General features: G+C 52.3%; 2 protein-coding genes across 2 annotated transcripts in view; both read left to right on the forward strand.

Annotated features, from left to right (window-relative positions):
* The window catches only part of PPOX (protoporphyrinogen oxidase), a 28,367-nt gene extending 23,756 nt beyond the window's left edge, over positions 1-4,611 (forward strand). The window contains exons 11-12 of the mRNA XM_032977231.2: positions 2,418-2,460; positions 4,435-4,611. Of these exons, the coding sequence (XP_032833122.1) occupies positions 2,418-2,460; positions 4,435-4,571 (180 nt within the window). The 3' untranslated portion in view covers positions 4,572-4,611. The remainder of the gene's footprint in view (positions 1-2,417; positions 2,461-4,434) is intronic.
* A 3,769-nt stretch (positions 4,612-8,380) lies between these two features.
* LOC116955896 (uncharacterized) lies at positions 8,381-20,460 on the forward strand. Its single transcript, XM_032977232.2, has 5 exons — positions 8,381-8,513; positions 10,760-10,853; positions 13,960-14,121; positions 18,452-19,345; positions 19,705-20,460. Exons 1-5 carry the CDS (start codon positions 8,472-8,474, stop codon positions 19,845-19,847), a joined length of 1,335 nt encoding a protein of 444 aa, XP_032833123.1. The 5' UTR covers positions 8,381-8,471; the 3' UTR covers positions 19,848-20,460.
* The last annotated feature ends 389 nt before the right edge of the window (positions 20,461-20,849 follow it).

Genomic DNA, 20,849 nt, shown 5'->3' on the forward strand with positions numbered 1-20,849 from the left:
AACAGCGACACAACAGCGACACAACCAACAGCGACACAACCGCCAGCCACACAACCAACAGCTACACAACCAACAGCGACACAACAGCGACACAACCGCAGCCACACAACCAACAGCTACACAACCAACAGCGACACAACAGCGACACAACCGCCAGCCACACAACCAACAGCTACACAACCAACAGCGACACAACAGCGACACAACCAACAGCGACACAACCAACAGCGACACAACCGCCAGCCACACAACCACCAGCGACACAACCAACAGCGACACAACCAACAGCGACACAACCGCCAGCCACACAACCAACAGCGACACAACCAACAGCACCACAACCGCCAGTGACACAACCGTCGGCACCACAACCGCCGGCACCACAACCGCCAGTGCCACAACCGTCAGCACCACAACTACCAGCGACACAACCGCCAGCGACACAACCGCCAGCGACACAACCAACAGCGACACAACCGCCAGCGACACAACCAACAGCCACACAACCACCAGCACCACAACCGCCGGCGACACAACAACGATGGTCCCCTGCCGCACCCCCACCGTGTCGCCTTTAACAGAATCAGGTCCAGCGGTGTGACCTCTAGATCTCCCGCCTGTCAAGTCGGAGGTTTTGCCTCTGCATTTATCGGAATATTTTACTTGCACTGGAGAAATCCGATGGGGGCTACAAAGCTGCTTGCTTGCTGCTTTTTACACGCTTTGTAACACATTCTCCTGCGGAGGGAGCTGGTAGGAACGTTGGGTTGCTCGGTCAATGGCCAGGGTCAACGGCACCACCATGTCGTGGTGTATTCCGCACAATATGCCCGACTGTGAGGGCGGGCACAAGCCGGCGTGAGTAGGTTAAACGTTGAGTTTTATAGGGGCACCACGGGGTGACCAGCCCCTCCCCTCCCAGCCCCACCCCACCCAGCCCCTCCCCACCCTCCCCTCCCCACCCAGCCCGACCCAGCCCCTCCCCCCACCCTCCCCACCCAGCCCCTCCCCCCACCCTCCCCACCCAGCCCCTCCCCACCCACCCACCCCTCCCAGCCCCTCCTCCCACCCAGCCCGACCCAGCCCCTCCCCCCACCCTCCCCACCCAGCCCCTCCCCACCCAGCCCCACCCCACCCAGCCCCTCCTCCCACCCAGCCCGACCCAGCCCCTCCCCACCCTCCCCTCCCCACCCAGCCCCACCCATTTTTGGATGCACGACGGACGGACGGACACGATAATCCCCTGTGGGCTGGTGGTGTAATAACCAGGAGGTGTTCCTACACAGTATTAACTCACTGTCTGTTGTTGTTGTATCCTCAAATCTTGTAACTCAATTTTAACCCCACTTCCCAATGTGGTATCGACTGCAAACTTGGTATAATAATATGATAATTGTTTTTTTACCCTTTTATCTGGCAACAAAACTGACACCTTGTTTTACAAGGAGTCGTGTTTACATTGACCACAATACCTGCGGTCGGAACGCAAACACAAAACAACAACTCTGATAATGTATGTGGCACTGTCCTTGAAATTGATTGGTCCACACCCGAGACAGCTTTCTTTAGAGCCTCGTCTCACGTTGGTGTTGGATCAGAAGACGCCAAAAGGCGTCACACAACTCAAAGGCAATGCACCATCAGAGTATGAGAGCTCGGGGTGAAGCATTTACACAACATTGGAAACCTCATTTGGCAGTAACAAAATATGATCATTGGCTTTTTACCCTTTTATCTGGCAGCAAAACTGACACCTTTTTTTACAAGGAGTCACGTTTGCGTTCCGACCGCAGGTATTGTGGTCAATGTAAACATGACTCCTTGTAAAAAAGGTGTCAGGGTAAAAAGGCAATTATCATATTTTGTTACTGGCAAATGAGGTTTCCAATGGTGTAAACTTGGTATACTTCTGTCATGCTGATGACATAAAAATATATATATTTTTTTAAACATTATTTTTTTTATATATATATTATGTTTCGGCTTGGGTCTAATTGTCCACGCTCAACTGACGTTGGCTGTGATTGGCCACGGCCCCCCTTATGTCGTGGCAAACTTCGGGGGCCACTTCCTGGAGTCGTGGAGTCCCGCCGTTACTCGTACGGTACATTTAATTAAAGCGTGTTTTAGAAAAAAGTTTTTTTTAAATATCACTTCGTTTTCCATTCAGCACACGTCCATCCAAGTAGGCGCACGGGGGTCAGAACGTCGCGACGGCAAACGGTGCAACAACACCCGGTGTGCTGTGCCCGTAAACCGATTGGCACATTTTGTTCACGTGACAAGCCTTACTAATTGGCCGTGTCGGATTTCGCGGGCGCATTTGTATTGTTACGCGACCTAACCCGGAAAACTAAAACAACAACAAAAAAACAACACCCCCACGTGGGTGGCTGCCTCTCTGTCTCTCTTTCCAGGACTGCATCCCTCAATACGAAGTCGGACACTGGAAAATCATGGGTGAGCGAGCAAAGCAGTGTGGGAAAAATTACCCACGATCCCTTGCGAGCGGGGGGAGGGGGTGCCCTGCGCTTGCGTCCAGTGCAGCGGTGAGCGCCGCGCCGCGTATGCCCGGCGTCCCGAGTTCGATTCCCGCTCTCACCGCCACCACCGGTGACGATTATCTGAAGCGATCTTGGGCCTCCCCTAGGTCGACTCAGCCTTAAATTAGTACCTGGAGCGCCGGGGGAGACAAAGGTGGCCCAGCGTGGTGCTGACCGTCAGCCTTCGCTCGTGCGCCTTGGAGGCCTTCACAGGTGCTCGCTTAACAGCACTTGCCCCAACGTTCTGTCAACTTGGATAACGCCCGGGTCTTTCTCATGACCTCCTGCCATCGGCGAGCCTTCCGCACATCACGTGACGGCCTCCAAGTGCACCTAGCCTGGCACATCAGTTGAATTATAACACCTCGGTCCTGTCCCACGGGCTCCTGCCATCGGCGAGCCTTCCACACATCACGTGACGGCCTCCAAGTGCACCTAGCCCGGCACATCGATGAACCTACACCACCTGGATTCTCTCACGTGACCTGCTCCTGCCATCGGCGAGCCTTCCACGCTTGCCGTGACGGCCCCGACGTGCACCTAGCCCGGCACATCGATGAACCTACACCAATTCTAGATTTGAAGCTTTCGTGACTGCAAGGATCCATTACTCTTTGGTTCTATTCGGTAAAGTCACGTAGTAGGTAAAAAAATAAAACAACAAAAATCACGACGTTTCGGCCATAGCACAAGTGGCCTTCATCAGGTGAAGGGGGGACCGCGCTGTCACGAAGACAGCGTTGGAATAAAATAAAAAAGTCAAGCCAGGTCGCGTTTCTTTAAGCTGTGTGGGACGAAACCAAACGCTTTGACAAAGGAATTAGCCTAAAGTGCTGATAGAACACTTAAAGTGCTGATAGAACACTTAAAGTGCTGATAGAACACTTAAAGTGCTGATAGAACACTTAAAGTGCTGATAGAACACTTAAAGTGCTGATAGAACACTTAAAGTGCTGATAGAACACTTAACACGGGGGGAGGGGGGGAGGTGAATTTGACCATCCAAACGTTGTCTTGAAGGGAACTAAGCTGCTGCTGTGAAAGTTTGGTATATCACCACTTGGATAACCTTACACCACCGGGGTTCCCGGTCCCACGACCTGCCATTACACCACCGGGGTTCCCGGTCCCACGACCTGCCATTACACCACCGGGGTTCCCGGTCCCACGACCTGCCATTACACCACCGGGGTTCCCGGTCCCACGACCTGCCATTACACCACCGGGGTTCCCGGTCCCACGACCTGCCATTACACCACCGGGGTTCCCGGTCCCACGACCTGCCATTACACCACCGGGGTTCCCGGTCCCACGACCTGCCACTACACCACCGGGGTTCCCGGTCCCACGACCTGCCACTACACCACCGGGGTTCCCGGTCCCACGACCTGCCATTACACCACCGGGGTTCCCGGTCCCACGACCTGCCATTACACCACCGGGGTTCCCGGTCCCACGACCTGCCATTACACCACCGGGGTTCCCGGTCCCACGACCTGCCACTACACCACCGGGGTTCCAGGTCCCACGACCTGCCATTACACCACCCGGGTTCCCGGTCCCACGACCTGCCATTACACCACCCGGGTTCCCGGTCCCACGACCTGCCATTACACCACCCGGGTTCCCGGTCCCACGACCTGCCATTACACCACCCGGGTTCCCGGTCCCACGACCTGCCACTACACCACCGGGGTTCCCGGTCCCACGACCTGCCATTACACCACCGGGGTTCCCGGTCCCACGACCTGCCACTGCCGGCGGGGGCGAGAGTCTCCGACGCTCCGCGTAGCCTTCTGCTCTTGCCGTGCCGGCCCCCCCCCCCCACCACCACCCACCACCCACTCCGAGCGAGGTGCACCTAGCCCGGCGCGCTGACGTTTGCCCGCAGAGAGGATCGCGCTGGAGGTGGGGTCCCGGCGTCTCCCGCTGAGCCTCACCGGCGCCTCCTTCAACGGCGTCTCCATCAACGACTGCGTCTACAACGCGGGGTCGGCCGTCGCCACGCTCCTCCGGACGCACGTGTGAACCCCCTCTCGCGAGTCCCACACCAGCGCGGGGGGGGGGGAGGGGGTGGGGGGGGCGGAGGTGGGGGGGCGGATGTTGGGGAGGGGGCGGAGGTTGGGGAGGGACAGAGGGGGGGGCCTGTGTGTAACCTGTACTCGGATTCAGGATCGGAGTCTTGGGTTAAGACTGCTTCTCAAGATCGGAGTCTTGGGTTGAGACTGTGTCTCAAGATCAGTATCATTGTGTTGAGACTGCGTCTCAAGATCAATGTCATTGTGTTGAGACTGCGTCTCAGGATCAATGTCATTGTGTTGAGACTGCGTCTCAGGATCAAGTCTTGGGTTGAAACTGCATCTCAAGATCAATGTCATTGTGTTGAGACTGTGTCTCAGGATCAAGTCTTGGGTTGAAACTGCATCTCAAGATCAATGTCATTGTGTTGAGACTGTGTCTCAGGATCAAGTCTTGGGTTGAAACTGCATCTCAAGATCAATGTCATTGTGTTGAGACTGTGTCTCAGGATCAAGTCTTGGGTTGAAACTGCATCTCAAGATCAGTATCATTGTGTTGAGACTGCGTCTCAAGATCAATGTCATTGTGTTGAGACTGCGTCTCAGGATCAAGTCTTGGGTTGAAACTGCATCTCAAGATCAGTATCATTGGGTTGAAACTGCATCTCAAGAGCAGTGTCATTGAGTTGAGACTGTGTCTCAAGATCAATGTCATTGTGTTGAGACTGCGTCTCAGCTTCAATGTCATTGGGTTGAAACTGCGTCCCAAGATCAGTATCATTGGGTTGAAACTGCATCTCAAGATCAGTGTCATTGGGTTGAGACTGCGTCTCAGGATCGGTGTCTTGAGTTGAGACTGGGTCTCAAGATCGGAGTCTTGGGTTAAGGCTGCGTCTCAAGGTCAATGTCATTGTGTTGAGACTGCGTCTCAGGATCAAGTCTTGGGTTGAAACTGCATCTCAAGATCAGTATCATTGGGTTGAAACTGCATCTCAAGATCAGTGTCATTGGGTTGAGACTGCGTCTCAGGATCGGTGTCTTGAGTTGAGACTGGGTCTCAAGATCGGAGTCTTGGGTTAAGGCTGCGTCTCAAGGTCAATGTCATTGTGTTGAGACTGCGTCTCAGGATCAAGTCTTGGGTTGAAACTGCATCTCAAGATCAGTATCATTGGGTTGAAACTGCATCTCAAGATCAGTGTCATTGGGTTGAGACTGCGTCTCAGGATCGGTGTCTTGAGTTGAGACTGGGTCTCAAGATCGGAGTCTTGGGTTAAGGCTGCGTCTCAAGGTCAATGTCATTGTGTTGAGACTGCGTCTCAGGATCAAGTCTTGGGTTGAAACTGCATCTCAAGATCAGTATCATTGGGTTGAAACTGCATCTCAAGATCAGTGTCATTGGGTTGAGACTGCGTCTCAGGATCGGTGTCTTGAGTTGAAACTGCATCTCAAGATCAGTATCATTGTGTTGAAACTGCATCTCAAGGTCAATGTCATTGTGTTGAGACTGCATCTCAGGATCAAGTCTTGGGTTGAAACTGCATCTCAAGATCAGTATCATTGGGTTGAGACTGTGTCTCAAGATCAATGTCATTGTGTTGAGACTGCATCTCAAGATCAGTATCATTGGGTTGAAACTGCATCTCAAGATCAGTGTCATTGGGTTGAGACTGTGTCTCAGGATCGGTGTCTTGAGTTGAAACTGCATCTCAAGATCAGTATCATTGTGTTGAAACTGCATCTCAAGATCAGTGTCATTGGATTGAAACTGCATCTCAAGATCGGTGTCATTGGATTGAAACTGCATCTCAAGATCGGTGCCATTGGGTTGAAACTGCATCTCAAGATCAGTATCATTGGGTTGAAACTGCATCTCAAGATCAGTGTCATTGGGTTGAGACTGCGTCTCAAGATCAATGTCATTGTGTTGAAACTGCATCTCAAGATCAGTGTCATTGGATTGAAACTGCATCTCAAGATCAGTGTCATTGGGTTGAAACTGCATCTCACGATCAGTATCATTGGGTTGAAACTGCATCTCAAGATCAATGTCATTGTGTTGAGACTGCATCTCAAGATCAATGTCATTATGTTGAGACTGCGTCTCAGGATCAAGTCTTGGGTTGAAACTGCATCTCAAGATCAGTATCATTGGGTTGAAACTGCATCTCAAGATCAATGTCTTGGGGTGAGACCGCATCTCAGGATTGTAATATTGACGCTGATCCTGAAAGAATTTCTCAAACACGACACCCATCCCACCCTTTATTGCTGCACTTAACGATATTTAAAAGAAAAATGTCAGCGAACCGCGTTGCCGTGAATGTTTTTTTTTACAACGTGTGATTACAATGTTGACGAATCATCATGTGCACACATTATCGATTGTACTTTTAATATAATTTCTAAGCCTATTCCTACAACCGTGTCGAGTATTTTCTGTACACGTACGGATCCTGCCTTAATCCAACCCGTATTATACAGCGCGGTACAATGTTTCGTAAACGTGCAGTCGGAAAACATGCGTGCTGTAACTACTGTTTAAAATTAAACATTGTAATTTACAGTCCTTGGTCAATCCACTGTGCTGGATGAGAATGCATCCCCGTCGCGTCGCCATCGTTCGCGATCGCCCAAGAACCATGGAGATGGGCGCCACGGTGGCTCGGAGATGTTAACTACCTCGCCTGGTATACAGGAGGTTCGTGGGTTTGATCCCGGACCCTCGCCACGGTGGCTAGATGTTAACTACCTCGCCTGGTATGCAGGAGGTCGTGGGTTCGATCCCGGACCCTAACGCCACGGGTGACTAGGAGATGTTAACTACCTCGCCTGGTATACAGGAGGTCGTGGGTTGGACCCCGGACCCTCACGCCATGGGTGGCTAGGAGATGTTAACTACCTCGCCTGGTATACAGGAGGTCGTGGGTTGGACCCCGGACCTTCACGCCACGGGTGGCTATGAGATGTTAACTACCTCGACTGGTATGCAGGAGGTCGTGGGTTCGATCCCGGACCCTAACGCCAAGGGTGACTAGGAGATGTTAACTACCTCGCCTGGTATGCAGGAGGTCGTGGGTTCGATCCCGGACCCTAACGCCAAGGGTGGCTGAGATGTTAACTACCTCGCCTGGTATACAGGAGGTCGTGGGTTCGATCCTGGACCCTCACGCCAAGGGTGGCTATGAGATGTTAACTACCTCGCCTGGTATACAGGAGGTTCGTGGGTTCGATCCTGGACCCTAACGCCAAGGGTGACTAGGAGATGTTAACTACCTCGCCTGGTGTGCAGGAGGTCGTGGGTTCGATCCCGACCCTGACGCCTGCTGCTGTATATTTCCAAGTTCTCAACCGTGGTGGTGGTGGGGGGGTGGTGGTGGAGTGGTGGGGGGGGGGGGTGGTGGTGGGGGGGTGGTGTGAGTGTGGTGGTGGGGGGGGGTGGTAGTGGGGTGGTGGTGGGGGGTGGTGGGGGGGTGGTGGGGGGGGTGGTGGTGGGGGGGTGGTGTTGGTGTGGTGGTGGGGGGGGTGTGGTGGTGGGGGGGTGGTGTTGGTGTGGTGGTGGGGGGGGGGTGGTGGGGTGGTGGTGGGGGGGTGGTGGGGGTGTGGTGGGGATGTGGGGGTGTGGTGGAGGCGCGGTGGTGGTGGTGGTGGAGATGTGGTGGTGATGGTGGGGATGTGGTGTGGTGGGGGGCGTGGCGCGGTGGTGGGGGTCTTGTGGGGGGCGGGGCGCGGTGGTGGGGGTGTTGTGGGGGGCGGGGCGCGGTGGTGGGGGTGTGGTGGGGGGCGGGGCGCGGTGGTGGGGGTGTTGTGGGGGGCGGGGCGCGGTGGTGGGGGTGTGGTGGGGGGCGGGGCGTGGTGATGGTGGTGACGTTTCTTGGGTTCCCCCCTCCGTCATTGACACTTGAAGTCCAAGATGGCGGCCTCCGTGTGGTTTCGCCAAGCGCAGTTCGTCAAGGTGAGGAAAACGACAGAACGACGCGATCCGCCGTCTTTCCACGCGCTCGCCGTCGTCCGTCCGGCTTCAAGGGAGAGAAGCGTTGGATAGACATGTTGAGAATTGTCGCGATACGTTCTGAAATCGTAAAAAAAAAATGACAAGCAAAGGCCGCTGCGATGCCTACGTTGTTGCCTGGTTCGCCTGCCCGGGTTGGTGCGTCCTTCCCGGCAGCGGCCGAGGTCGAATGACAACATATCTACCGCTCCCGCCTCTTCCTTAGATATATAACGTGATAGTTTTTTTAAGTGTCGTTAAAGTTAACAACATTTTAAAAGTTAGCATGTGTATAGCGAGAATGCAATTGCACAAGTTATGATACTACCATGTGCAGATTAGTACGGTTGGCTACGTACGGTGCGAAAGAAATTCAACCTACAACGTACTGCAGGGATTCATATTTTTGGTTCTTTCGGTAAAGTCACCACGTAGAAGGGAAACAATAAAATAGTAAAATATAGTTTTATATTTTTGTTATTTTATATTTTTATTATTTTATTGTTTTCCCTTCTACGTGACTTTACCGAAAGAACCAATAATATACAACGTACTGTAAAGTAGGTAATACAGAAATGCAGTTTAAAGTGCGTTAAATATAAAATTTGCAGTATTAACTTTATGCCAAATCTTAATTGTATTGTTACAGTTATACGAATTACGCGAATTTACAGGAACTACGTTGTACATGTTAGAACGTACAGTTTTATTTAAAGATTATATGTAAAGCACTGTCTTGGTCAGCCACACCCAAACATTTGCCCTGAATCTGCTGGACACGTTGCCAGTCGCAAGAATATACTTACAATTAGCATGAAAATTAAAAGTATAAAAAGGAAATGACAATTATCACCTACGTTCAAGTTATTTCTAATATTGTCGACGTCATATCGGTTATATTAATAATGATGATGATAATGTACAGGGTGGTACTGACGTCTTACAATACCTCAACCCCCCCATTTAAAGTTTGGTTTATTTAAACTAGACATGAATATGCCAAAGGAAACAAAAATATATTAGGGGGTCAATTAATCAGGGTAACAAGACATCGGGACCACCCTGTAGATTGCATAACAATGCACAGTCCTTTATATTCTTGGCTATTTCGGTAAAGTCACGTAGAAGGGAAACAAAATAATAAAAATATAAAATAACAAATATAACACTTTTTTTATTTTATTGTTTCCCTTCGACGTGACTTTACCGAATGAACCAAGAATATGAATCCCTGCAGTCACGAAAGCTTTAAATCAAAATTTTACAGTCCTTTAGTCAATCCACTGTTGGATGAGTCTCCTCGCGTCGTTGAGATCTAATTGACCATACTTCACCGCCCTGGTTAACGTGGGTTAATTGCAAATGTGCAGCGCTTTGCGACCTCTTGAGTAAAACCGCGCTTTATAAGCGTAAATTATTGTTATTACGAACGCGCATACTCTAAGTTTGAAAGTCAAAGCGAGAGGGATTTCCTGCATCAAATGCACGTTGAAGGCACTGGTGTTCATCTCCTGTTTAACTGACCTCCAGAGCCAGCGGTGGAAATTCCACATTACTTTGACGGCAGAGGCGTAGGACAAACTGGAAGAACCACACAGAGCCAACTGTGTTTGGCCATGTTTTTGTTTATTGTAGTACGGAGTTAGACTGATGGCCTTAATCAAAGTTGTCTTGTTGTTGTTATTTTGACTTGCATCCTACTGGGATTTTTGCACACAGCGTTGGTGTACGGTGCTTTTTCAGGAATATTTTGATGTTTTTTTCCTGGATTTTCTGTTTGCACATTCACAAAATCACTTTAAGATGTTTTTCTTGTTCGTGTTTTTATTTGTTGAGGTTGCACCAGATTCAAGAGCTGAATGGCTCACAGGGCTATACCAAATAAATGGAACTAATGAAACTATGAACTATGTGTCTGACATGACATTAAAGCTAACGACGTATTTACGAATCGTCGCTCGGAGGAAAAAAACCCAACATCTATACAATTAACAATAACAATTAGAATTACTTTTTAAAAGATATTGCATGTGCGCAGTTCACACGTGTATCTTATAACATAAAAATAACACATTTGAAAATCACTGCTAAGAGATGAGACGACACACATACTATTAAAAAAAATATATACGTTTTAAAAATATATATATTTATTTTTTGTGTGTGTGTGCGCATTTCACGTGTGTGTATTTGATCATTGCCATCCTTAGATGCTTCAGGTGTGCAGGGCGTCCCTTCCCAGTGCAACCGGTCAGGCCGGCTTGTCCTCCAAGCCCACTAAGCCCACCACCAGCTCCACGAAAGGTGAGAAGTTGACACTCAACCGCTTCGGGGGGGGGTAATATCATGAATCAACGGGTGACATCACGGTGTAAATGTCAAAGCCACTCGCGTGTAAGATGCGCACGCACGCACGCGCGCGTTGTTGTAACGGGGGCAATTATGGCCGTATATCTAATATCAGGGGCGGAGCCAGGGGGGGTGACAGGGGTGACATTCTGCGTATAAGTGTACGACACTCGGTCTGGCGGAGTCCGTGCAACTGCATCGTCAGAGTGTGTCGCCAACCGATGGTCGTCTGGTTCAACAGCCTGACTCTCTTTAAATCATTCTTGAAATTAACATTTGTTGAATGTCACCCCGGCCTGAAAATCCTGGCTCCGCTCCTGTCTAATATTATTCCGACAATTAAAATCTAGATTTCAATCTCACGTCTTTAAACCTGATTTTTGTGTGTTAAGTTTGTTGTCCTTCCCCCGTACCTCCGATTAGCACGGTCGGCTACGTACGGTGCAACAAAAGTTCAGCGTACATGCTTACATACATCCGTCTTGCTCTGTGTGCTGGGATAGTTTTTGTATGGGGGGGAACAGAATTTATTTGCTTAAGAAGCGCCCAGCATGTGGAGCCCCAGTCCACTGTGTCTGACACGGCCATTATGAGCTCGTCGGAAGAATCTGATGTGCTCATTAAGCTCGTTCACAGATGGTCCAGTAGGTGCACGGGGTCAGAACGTTCCAACAACAAAGTTACAAAAGCACGATAGGCGTGCAAAGTAAAGGAAATGCCAGCAAATAACTAAAAAAACTAAAACACGTTTTTATTTCAACAGGTGAAGGCCACTTCAGCTATTAGCTTCTTTTCCAGACGTGACCTGCCCACAAAAGATAGCTCAACGAAGTGGCTCGTCACCACCATCATCGCGTAGAAATTTATAGCAGCCAAATAATAATAATAATGCAAAATAATCATACCTAAGGGCTTGAACGCAGACTCTCAGTAGTGCTGACTCAGAGATTGTGACACAGGCATTATGAGCTCTGATATAATAAGTAATATTTAAAACAACTTTTTTAAAAACACGCTTTAATGAAATGTACCGTACGAGTAATGGCAGAACTCCACGACTCCAGGAAGTGGCCCCGAAGCTTGCCACAACGTAATGGGACCCGTGGTGATTTACAGCCAATGTGAGTTGAGCGTGGACAATTAGACCCAAGCCGGAACATAAGATATAAAAAAGATTGCTTAAACATATTTTTAAAATTGTTTTTATGATAGAACATAGTATTGTCATCAGTATGACATAAGTATACTAAGTTTGCAGTCGATACATCATTGGGAAGTGGGTTAAAATTGAGTTACAAGATTTGAGGATACAACAACAGACAGAGTTGAGTATACAACAGACAGTGAGTTAAATAAAAGCGTGTAAAAAAGAGAGTTAGTTACTCTGCGAGCCCCAAAGCTTGAACACAATTTCACACCTGATAGGCTCACAGCGATGACATCACCTTTACTCTATCCATACCTCCTTATCAGTGCCTACTTACAGACCAGTTCAGACCTTTTCGGTCACCCCGTGCCCCTATAAATCTCAACGTTCGTCCTACAAAGTCCCCTCGCAAGGGAGAAGCACAAACAACAAAACAAAAACAAAAATTGCCCGTATTGAAACGGCTGTACGCCGTATGGACCTGAAAATTCAATTTCCCTGTACAAGAATACGGGGTGAACGGCATGGTTTGACAGGTATGCTCCATTTAAGACCGGAAACAGGAAGACTTCCTAACAATTCTGGCAGATCGCCTGATGAAGCCGGTTGTAATCACCAATGAAACGTCACAGGACTCGAATTGCAATTATTGTGTGTTTACTCTCCAAAATGCCAGTGTGCTGAAGCAGTAACTGTTTGGCACGTCTTTTCGGGTGGTGGCGGGTTAACGACACATTTATATTTGCGCCATCGAACCCAAAAAAACCTCTGTTATGAGTAATATTTGCTCGCGAAAGCCTACGTGTGAAACTGAATTCCTTTCGTGTTCGCTCAGCATCTAAAATAGCCATTCCGCTTATTATTAACCTGTCGAGAAAGGCTGACCGGCACACCCACTTCCATAACTTGAACTCAGGAATTCACTTGTTGGTTCAGCGTCTCTCACGCAACCATTGTAAACCCTTCTGATAGAAATCCAGACCCGATGTTCGAGCCCACGATCTCAGCAGTGCTTGCTCAGTATCTTAATAAATTAAACTAAACTAAGCTAAACTATGTTTTGCCATGCAAGGCCTACCGAGCTATGTCACTCTTTTTGAGAAGCGACGTGGCCAGCACAAATGACAGCTCAGCGAAGTGGCTTATCGTCGTGTTGGGAATTTAGAGCGGCCAAATACTCTTCAACGCACGTCGACTCTAAATGTGGAGGGGAAAAAACAAGTCCCGGAGGAAAATCCACGCGGCCACAGGGAGAGACACGCAAACTCCAAATATACAGCAGCAGGTGTCAGGGTCTCGATCGAACCCCCGACCTCCTGTAGACCAGGCGAGGTAGTTAACATCTTACCACCGTGAAGATGATGATGACGATAGAGAGAGAGAGACACGCAAACTCCAAATATACAGCAGCAGGTGTCAGGGTCTCGATCGAACCCCCGACCTCCCGTAGACCAGGCGAGGTAGTTAACATCGTACCACCGTGAAGATGATGATGATGACGATAGAGAGAGAGAGACACGCAAACTCCAAATATACAGCAGCAGGTGTCAGGGTCTCGATCGAACCCCCGACCTCCCGTAGACCAGGCGAGGTAGTTAACATCTTAATACCGTGATGATGATGATGACGATAGAGAAGGAGACACGCAAACTCCAAATATACAGCAGCAGGTGTCAGGGTCGGGATAAAACAACACGACCTCCTGCATACCAGATGAGGTAGTTAACATCTCGCCACTGTGATGACGATAGAGACAAAGACACGCAAACTCCAAATATACACCATGCGTCATGGTCGGCATAAAACAACACGACCTCCTGCATACCAGGCGAGGTCGTTAACATCTGGTAAATGTAAAATTGTGGTTTGAAAAAAACAAAAAATGTACTTTCAAATTGTACTCCCGCCGCACAGACGCGGGGGCCACCAAGGCCAAAGGCTCGCCCGCCACGGCTCTCGGCGGCGGCGGCAACAAGGCGGCCCCCAAGGCGGCCCCCAAGGCGACCCCCAAGGCGGCGGCCGCCGGGCCCCCTCCTCCGGCCAGCGCGGCCAGCGCCAACATGTCCGCCCTCCAAGGTAGCGGCGCTGGGGCGGCCACAGGGCTCCTCGCACCGTCGTAGCTGGGGCCTGCTGCGATGGCGTCAATTTCAACGATGCGTCGCGTCTCAATTCCGCGACGTGACGGATGGATTGTTGTGACGTCGGTGGCCCGTCACGTGGCAAGCAGTTGTGTTATCGTAACACGTCGCCTTTCGCGAGCAATGTCATCCGTAACACAGGTGTTTTTTTTAGTTAGATTCCATAAATATATCAACGTGTCGTTGATCCCGCCACCACCCGACGCAGCCAATTAGGAAGGTTTTTTTCACGTGAACAGAACGTGCAAAGTCAGAATGAAACTGCAGGATTTCTCCACAAATCTGTCTTGTCGACCGATGAAGCTAATTGTAATCACCGGAACTTAAGAGTGTAAATGTCGTGGCTTTCCTCTCCAACACACTACTGGTGTGTTGTACTAGTATACTACACTATACACTACATTATACACTACATTATACACTACACTATACACTAGTGCTGTACTAGTATACTACACTATACACTACACTATACACTAGTGCTGTACTAGTATACTACACTATACACTACACTACACACTAGTGCTGTACTAGTATACTACACTATACACTACACTACACACTAGTGCTGTACTAGTATACTACACTATACACTACACTATACACTAGTGCTGTACTAGTATACTACACTATACACTACACTATACACTACACTATACACTACACTATGCACTACACACTAGTGCTGTACTAGTATACTACACTATACACTACACTATACTACACACTAGTGCTGTACTAGTATACTACACTATACACTACACTATACACTAGTGCTGTACTAGTATACTACACTATACACTACACAGTAGTGCTGTACTAGTATACTACACTATACGCTATACACTAGTGCTGTACTAGTATACTACACTATACACTACACTATGCACTACACACTAGTGCTGTACTAGTATACTACATTATACACTACACTATACTACACACTAGTGCTGTACTAGTATACTACACTATACACTACACACTATACTACACACTAGTGCTGTACTAGTATACTACACTATACACTAGTGCTGTACTAGTATACTACACTATACACTACACAGTAGTGCTGTACTAGTATACTACACTATACACTACACTATACTACACACTAGTGCTGTACTAGTATACTACACTATACACTAGTGCTGTACTAGTATACTACACTATACACTACACAGTAGTGCTGTACTAGTATACTACACTATACGCTATACACTAGTGCTGTACTAGTATACTACACTATACACTACACTATACACTACACTATGCACTACACACTAGTGCTGTACTAGTATACTACATTATACACTACACTATACTACACACTAGTGCTGTACTAGTATACTACACTATACACTATACTACACACTAGTGCTGTACTAGTATACTACACTATACACTACACTATACACGAGCGCTGTACTCGTAACGAATTGGCCCGTTCCGTTCACGCGAAACTGAACCTTACTAATTGGCTGTGCCGGGTGGCGGCGGGGTTTAACGACACGTACGTTAACGCGATTCTAACCGTGAAAAACAAACCTGTGTCACGGAGTTGCATTGTTGCCGTAGCCGGGCAGCGGCCGCCTCAAAGGCCGAGCACTGTCCTGCGTCGTGGTTGATCTCGGCGAGCTCCTCCGCTATCCTCGCAGTGCCAGCAGCGGCGGCTTTTGGCTTTTGGCTCGGCCACCGAACAAAGACGGTGGTGGTCACCGCGTCATCGCCGCGGCGCTTTCGGATGCGCTGCTCCTGCGGCCGTCTGGAACGCTCTTCCTTCCGTTGTTAGGAAGCCACTGGGAGCTACGAACTTTAAAATCGTCCCGATTGACAAACTGACCCCTTTAGAAGTGCCTTTGCTTTTTAATTTGTCGTCCTTCAGCCGCACCTCCGATTAGCGCGTTCCGATGACGTACTCTATCGGTACCGAGGCTCCCACAAGGCCACTCGGGAGGGCGTGTGGCATAGTTTTTGCCGCCGGCTATTGTAGAATGCGGCACGTGTACGTCGTCAAAACGGAATCGGAGGAAAAACACGAATAGAATAACCTTATCGGTACCGAGGCTCTCACAAGGCCCACACGGGGGAGTTGCGTGTGGCACAGTTTGGCGGCGGCGGCGGTTGTGTCGCTACGGTTTTCTGCGGTTAAGTACAGTGTCTTTCATAACAGCGGCGCTGTGCCTCAGCATATAAAATGAACGCCGAACCGCTTGCGCGCGTTCCGAGATTTTGCGCTGAACGACCACCACCCTCCAGGCATCTCGGATATGGGTAAGGCTTTGAAAGCAAAGGAAATGATGAGGTCGTACACACCTCATGCACCTCATTACGCCGAGAAACGTTTGACGGTCAATGGATTTCATGTTCATTGGCAGTTTTTTTTTCTTCTGTGAAGTTAAATTAGTTTAAAGGATGTGCTTTGCAGGTTTAGTTCGTGAGCCAATCGTCGTAGAGTTCCTCTATCAACGCACACCACTGGGTGAAGGCCCTCCTCGTGGCACGTCACTCACGAGAGGTCGTTCGACCATACTTCGCCACGCTGTCGGTTTAGCGCGATACCGTTAGCCAATCCCCGGGAATCTTGCCGGCCCTCTCGACTCCCGCCACATCTGCCGGCCCCCCACCACGGTGACTGCCGCCCTCCGCCGCTTCCTTCAAGCGACGAATCTCGGAAGACTCCGGGAGCGTTTATGCTGCTTCTTTACCCCTACGTCAGGCCTTGTCCGTCTCTGCTTCCTTGGCCGGGGACCGCTCATTCCTCCTCCTCCTCCTCCCCCCGCACCCCCTGCACCCCGCCACCGGACAGGATCTTCGCCCGCCGTGACGCCGCCGACGCCGACATTGCCGCGCCGCCTTCTATTCCTCTTCGCCGTCAAAACCGCTTGCGTGGCGCCGGTCGAGGCCGCGCGGATATACACATACAGACACACACAACAACAACAACCGCCATTCGCCACTAAGTGGCGGTGACGTCACCACGACGCTTGTGCCAGGCCATGTGCACGTTGAGGCCACGGGAAGTGTCGAACGCCCGCCGGCAGGAGGTCACGGGGCAGACCCAGGTGCCACGGGTCGACTGACAAAGACGACTGAGACGACTGGCCGATGCACCGCCTGTGCCCCCTACTGTGCCAACCTGCTGTGCTTTAGCCTCCCGGCTCTCCGCTCGTTGTTGTGATATATTCACACAAACGCTCGGACGACGGCGCCCGTTCCCACCGCTTGTGCTCCGTGGTGCTAATCTATTCCTGTCGGTGTGGCGGTGGCGGGGGCGTTGCCCGTTCTTCGGAGTGGCCTGCACGAAAAAAAATCTTACTGTTCGCCTTCACCCCTCGTTCACGCCGGCTACTGCGCAGAACCTATTCGGCCCGTTCTGACCTTGTTTTTTGGCCGGGTGCGCGGATCCGCTCGCCGCTGCGCCCCGGTCCGAGTATTTGGTGGTCCGCCGAGCAGCAAGCAAAAACAAATTCTCATTGGCCTCCCAGCACGCCGTTCCGCCCTCTCGGGAAGCGTTTTACTCGGGCCGCCGTCGATGCGGCGTTCCACCGGGTCGTGCGGTGCCCCGTTGCCTGCCGCCGCCGCCGCAGCCGCCACCGCTGCTGCAGCCGCAGCCGCAGCCGCGACCGCAGCCGCCGCCACAGCCGCCACAGCCGCCACAGCCGCCGCCGCCGCCACGGCCGCCGCCACAGCCGCCGCCGCCGGTGCAGCCGCTCGCGTGACCGGGAGGCGATGGCGATGCTTTTTAGTGCCGTGGTTTCTTTTTGCTTTCCCTCTCTCTCTCTCTCTTTTCTCCGGCCGGTCTGTTCTTCCTTGGGGTTCAGCTCCCCCCTCCCCCACGTGAGGTTTTAGCTGAGGAAGCCGGCGACGGGGTGCGAGAGAGACGTCCGCCCGGGTGGCGTGAGTTGGGGCGGTGGCGACCCGCGGAGGCCTTCATCCAGCAGTGGATTGATCGTAGCTGGCCACGGTGAAAGTCCCTTTTGAGGCAACGGCTTTTGGAGTAATGTTTTTGTTCGTATCGGAGACTTGTGTCATGCACTCTCCACCACCCCCTCCCCCGTTCTTTGTATAGACAACGCGAATGGACCGCGCTAACGAATTAACGCTTTCATCCTTAGCCGGAACGCGTTAACGACTCTCGCGGCGAATTAACGCTTTAAACCTTAGCCGGAATGCGTTAACGACACTCACGGCGACGCAGTGAGTATGTATTCATATATATATATCTCCGCACCTGATATCTCGACCGACGCTGAAACGACTTCCTTCAGGCGCCACCTACGGAGAGATCCTCCGGAAGGAAGCCAAGAAGAAGGATCCGCAGTCGAGTAGCTCCAGCTCCGATTCGGACCGGGAACAAAAGCCGTCCTCCCATCCTCCACCTCGCTCTGCGTGCAAGAAGACGCCCGGCGCTCCGCCCAAGGCCGCGGTGATTTTGGAGAAACCGACGGAAGAGACCGCCACGGCCGCCGCCGCCAAGCCGTCGAAGGCCGAGTCGGCCGAGGGCGGCGACGAATCGAAGGCGACGACAACGGCCGACGCGCCCGAGGGCCCTGGCACGTCGGAGTCGGCCGCGGGAGTTGCCGAGGACCGCGACGGAGCCAAGAAGGCGGCCAAGAAGGCGGCCAAGAAGGCGGCCAAGAAGCGGGAGAAGGCCGAGGCCCAGGCTCCGCCGGCGATGGGCGGACGTCCGCAAGAGGAAGGGGGAGGGCTCGGGGTCGCGGACGACGCCGCCGCGGGGGCGATCGCCGGTGCCGCGGAGGCATCGGCGGCGGCGGAACCGGGGTCGGGGAAGCGCGGCGACGCCGAAGAATTGGTGGACGCGGCGCCACAAGTGGCGGCAGCGGAGGAGGAGGAGCTCGGCGACGGAGGAGGCGCGGTGACGGAGGGACGCCGGGGGGAGGTGGACAACGCCGCCGGCGTGGAGGCGAGAGGGAAGGAGGCCGGGCGGGAGGAATTGAAGGGGGCGGAGGTGAAAGGGGAGGAATTGAAGGGGGCGGATGCCGAAGGGGGGGCGGCAGTCGAAGAGATCGAGGGAGCGGAGGTGAAGGCGGTGGCGGTGGCGGCACCGGAAGAGGGCGGCCAGGCCACCGGGGATCCGTCGGCCGGGTTGGAACCCGGCACTGGGGCAGCTTCCTCCGGAACGGAGGAGACCATCGCTCGGGGTAATGAGAGGCGGGGGGCGGATGCATGGGGGAGGTGGAGGCTCAAGAGGTGGATTAGTTAAGGTGACCGGTGCGAGGCTTAGGGGTTAACCGACGTTGGGTAAATGGTCGGGCTAAGGTGTACGCATTGTTGTCACGGTAATGAGCGGGCGGGGGGAGAGGAGGGACTGGTCGTGGAGCGAATTCGTAAACAAAAAACGCTCGCAAATTTGCCCGCTTTGGCGGTGGCAGCGGCACCGTGGGCGATGGCTTGCCCTTGAGCTGCTGCTGAGGCGGCGGCGGCGTTGACGAAGACCCAAACGTCCTCGGCTTGTGGTTCACGGCGGGCGCGACCGTAATCCGTCGTTTCCTCTCCGCAGCGTCGCCGCCGGAGCCGCCGGAGCCGTTGGACAACTCGTCGTACCGCAACACGGAGCACTGGGCCTACACACCGCACACCTACGCCGACGTGGACGTGGACCTGGCAGCCTTGCGCCAACCGCAGCCGTCGTCACGCGGATAGGCCCCTCCCTTAGCCACGCCCCCTTAGCCACGCCCCCTTAGCCACACTCCCGCCCCGCCAGCCACGCCCCCGCCCCCCCCAGTCATACCCCTAGCCACACATTGCGGCCATGCTCCCCAAGCCATACTCCCAGCCACGCCCCCTTAGTCACACGCCCCCTGAGTCACACTCCCCCCCCAGCCACGCCCCCTTAGTCACACGCCCCCTGAGTCACACTACCCCCCAGCCACGCCCCAGCCACGCCCCCTTAGTCACACTCCCCCACAGCCACGCCCCCTGAGCTCCACTCCCCGCCCCCCTCCCAGCCACTCTCACCAGCAATGCCACAATCTGTGCAGCAGCAACGTCATTCAGCCATGCCCACTTGGCCACACCCCCCCCCCCCAGCAAACCCTCCAGCCTCCCCTCCCCCAGCGACCCCCTCAGCCTCCCCCCCCCAGCCTCCCCTCCCCCAGCGACCCCCCCTACAAGATCTGACCAACCCACAATGTGAGTCTCCCAGGGACTCCCATTGGGTCTCCCCCCCCCCCCCCTGCTCCCTACATATTGTAATGTTCTGATGAGGAGTCCGAGTAACCCTGTAACTAATGTAATTAAAGAGAATTGTCATCCACCGAGCAAGTTTGTGGCATTTGTAGAATATGACGACGTGCATTCTGGGGGCGGGGGTGGAGGTGTTAATTTAAAGATTTATTATAAACAGGCGAAGTGCTTAAGAACCCCACACGCAACCCCATTAACTCCTACAACACAATAAAAATACCACCGGGAGCCCGCCCACCACCACCACCGCTACGTGCGCTTGCCACCGACACATTTAATAGGGGGCACCCCCAGCGGCAGCTGTCCGTGTGGCACGAGGTGACTCTGTACCCTGCCCTGCGAGCTGGCATCAGTCTGCTGCCAGTAGCAGAGTGGCGATGGTTGCTGCTGCGGTCTAGCCTAGGGGACACCCCCAGTGGCAGCTGTCCCTCCGCATCAGTCTGCCAGTAGCAGAGTGGC

This window comes from Petromyzon marinus, chromosome 62 (assembly GCF_048934315.1).
Source record: "Petromyzon marinus isolate PM22_M1 ecotype Great Lakes invasive population chromosome 62, UKy_Petmar_22M1.pri1.0, whole genome shotgun sequence".
NCBI classification, from domain to species: Eukaryota; Metazoa; Chordata; class Hyperoartia; order Petromyzontiformes; family Petromyzontidae; genus Petromyzon; species Petromyzon marinus.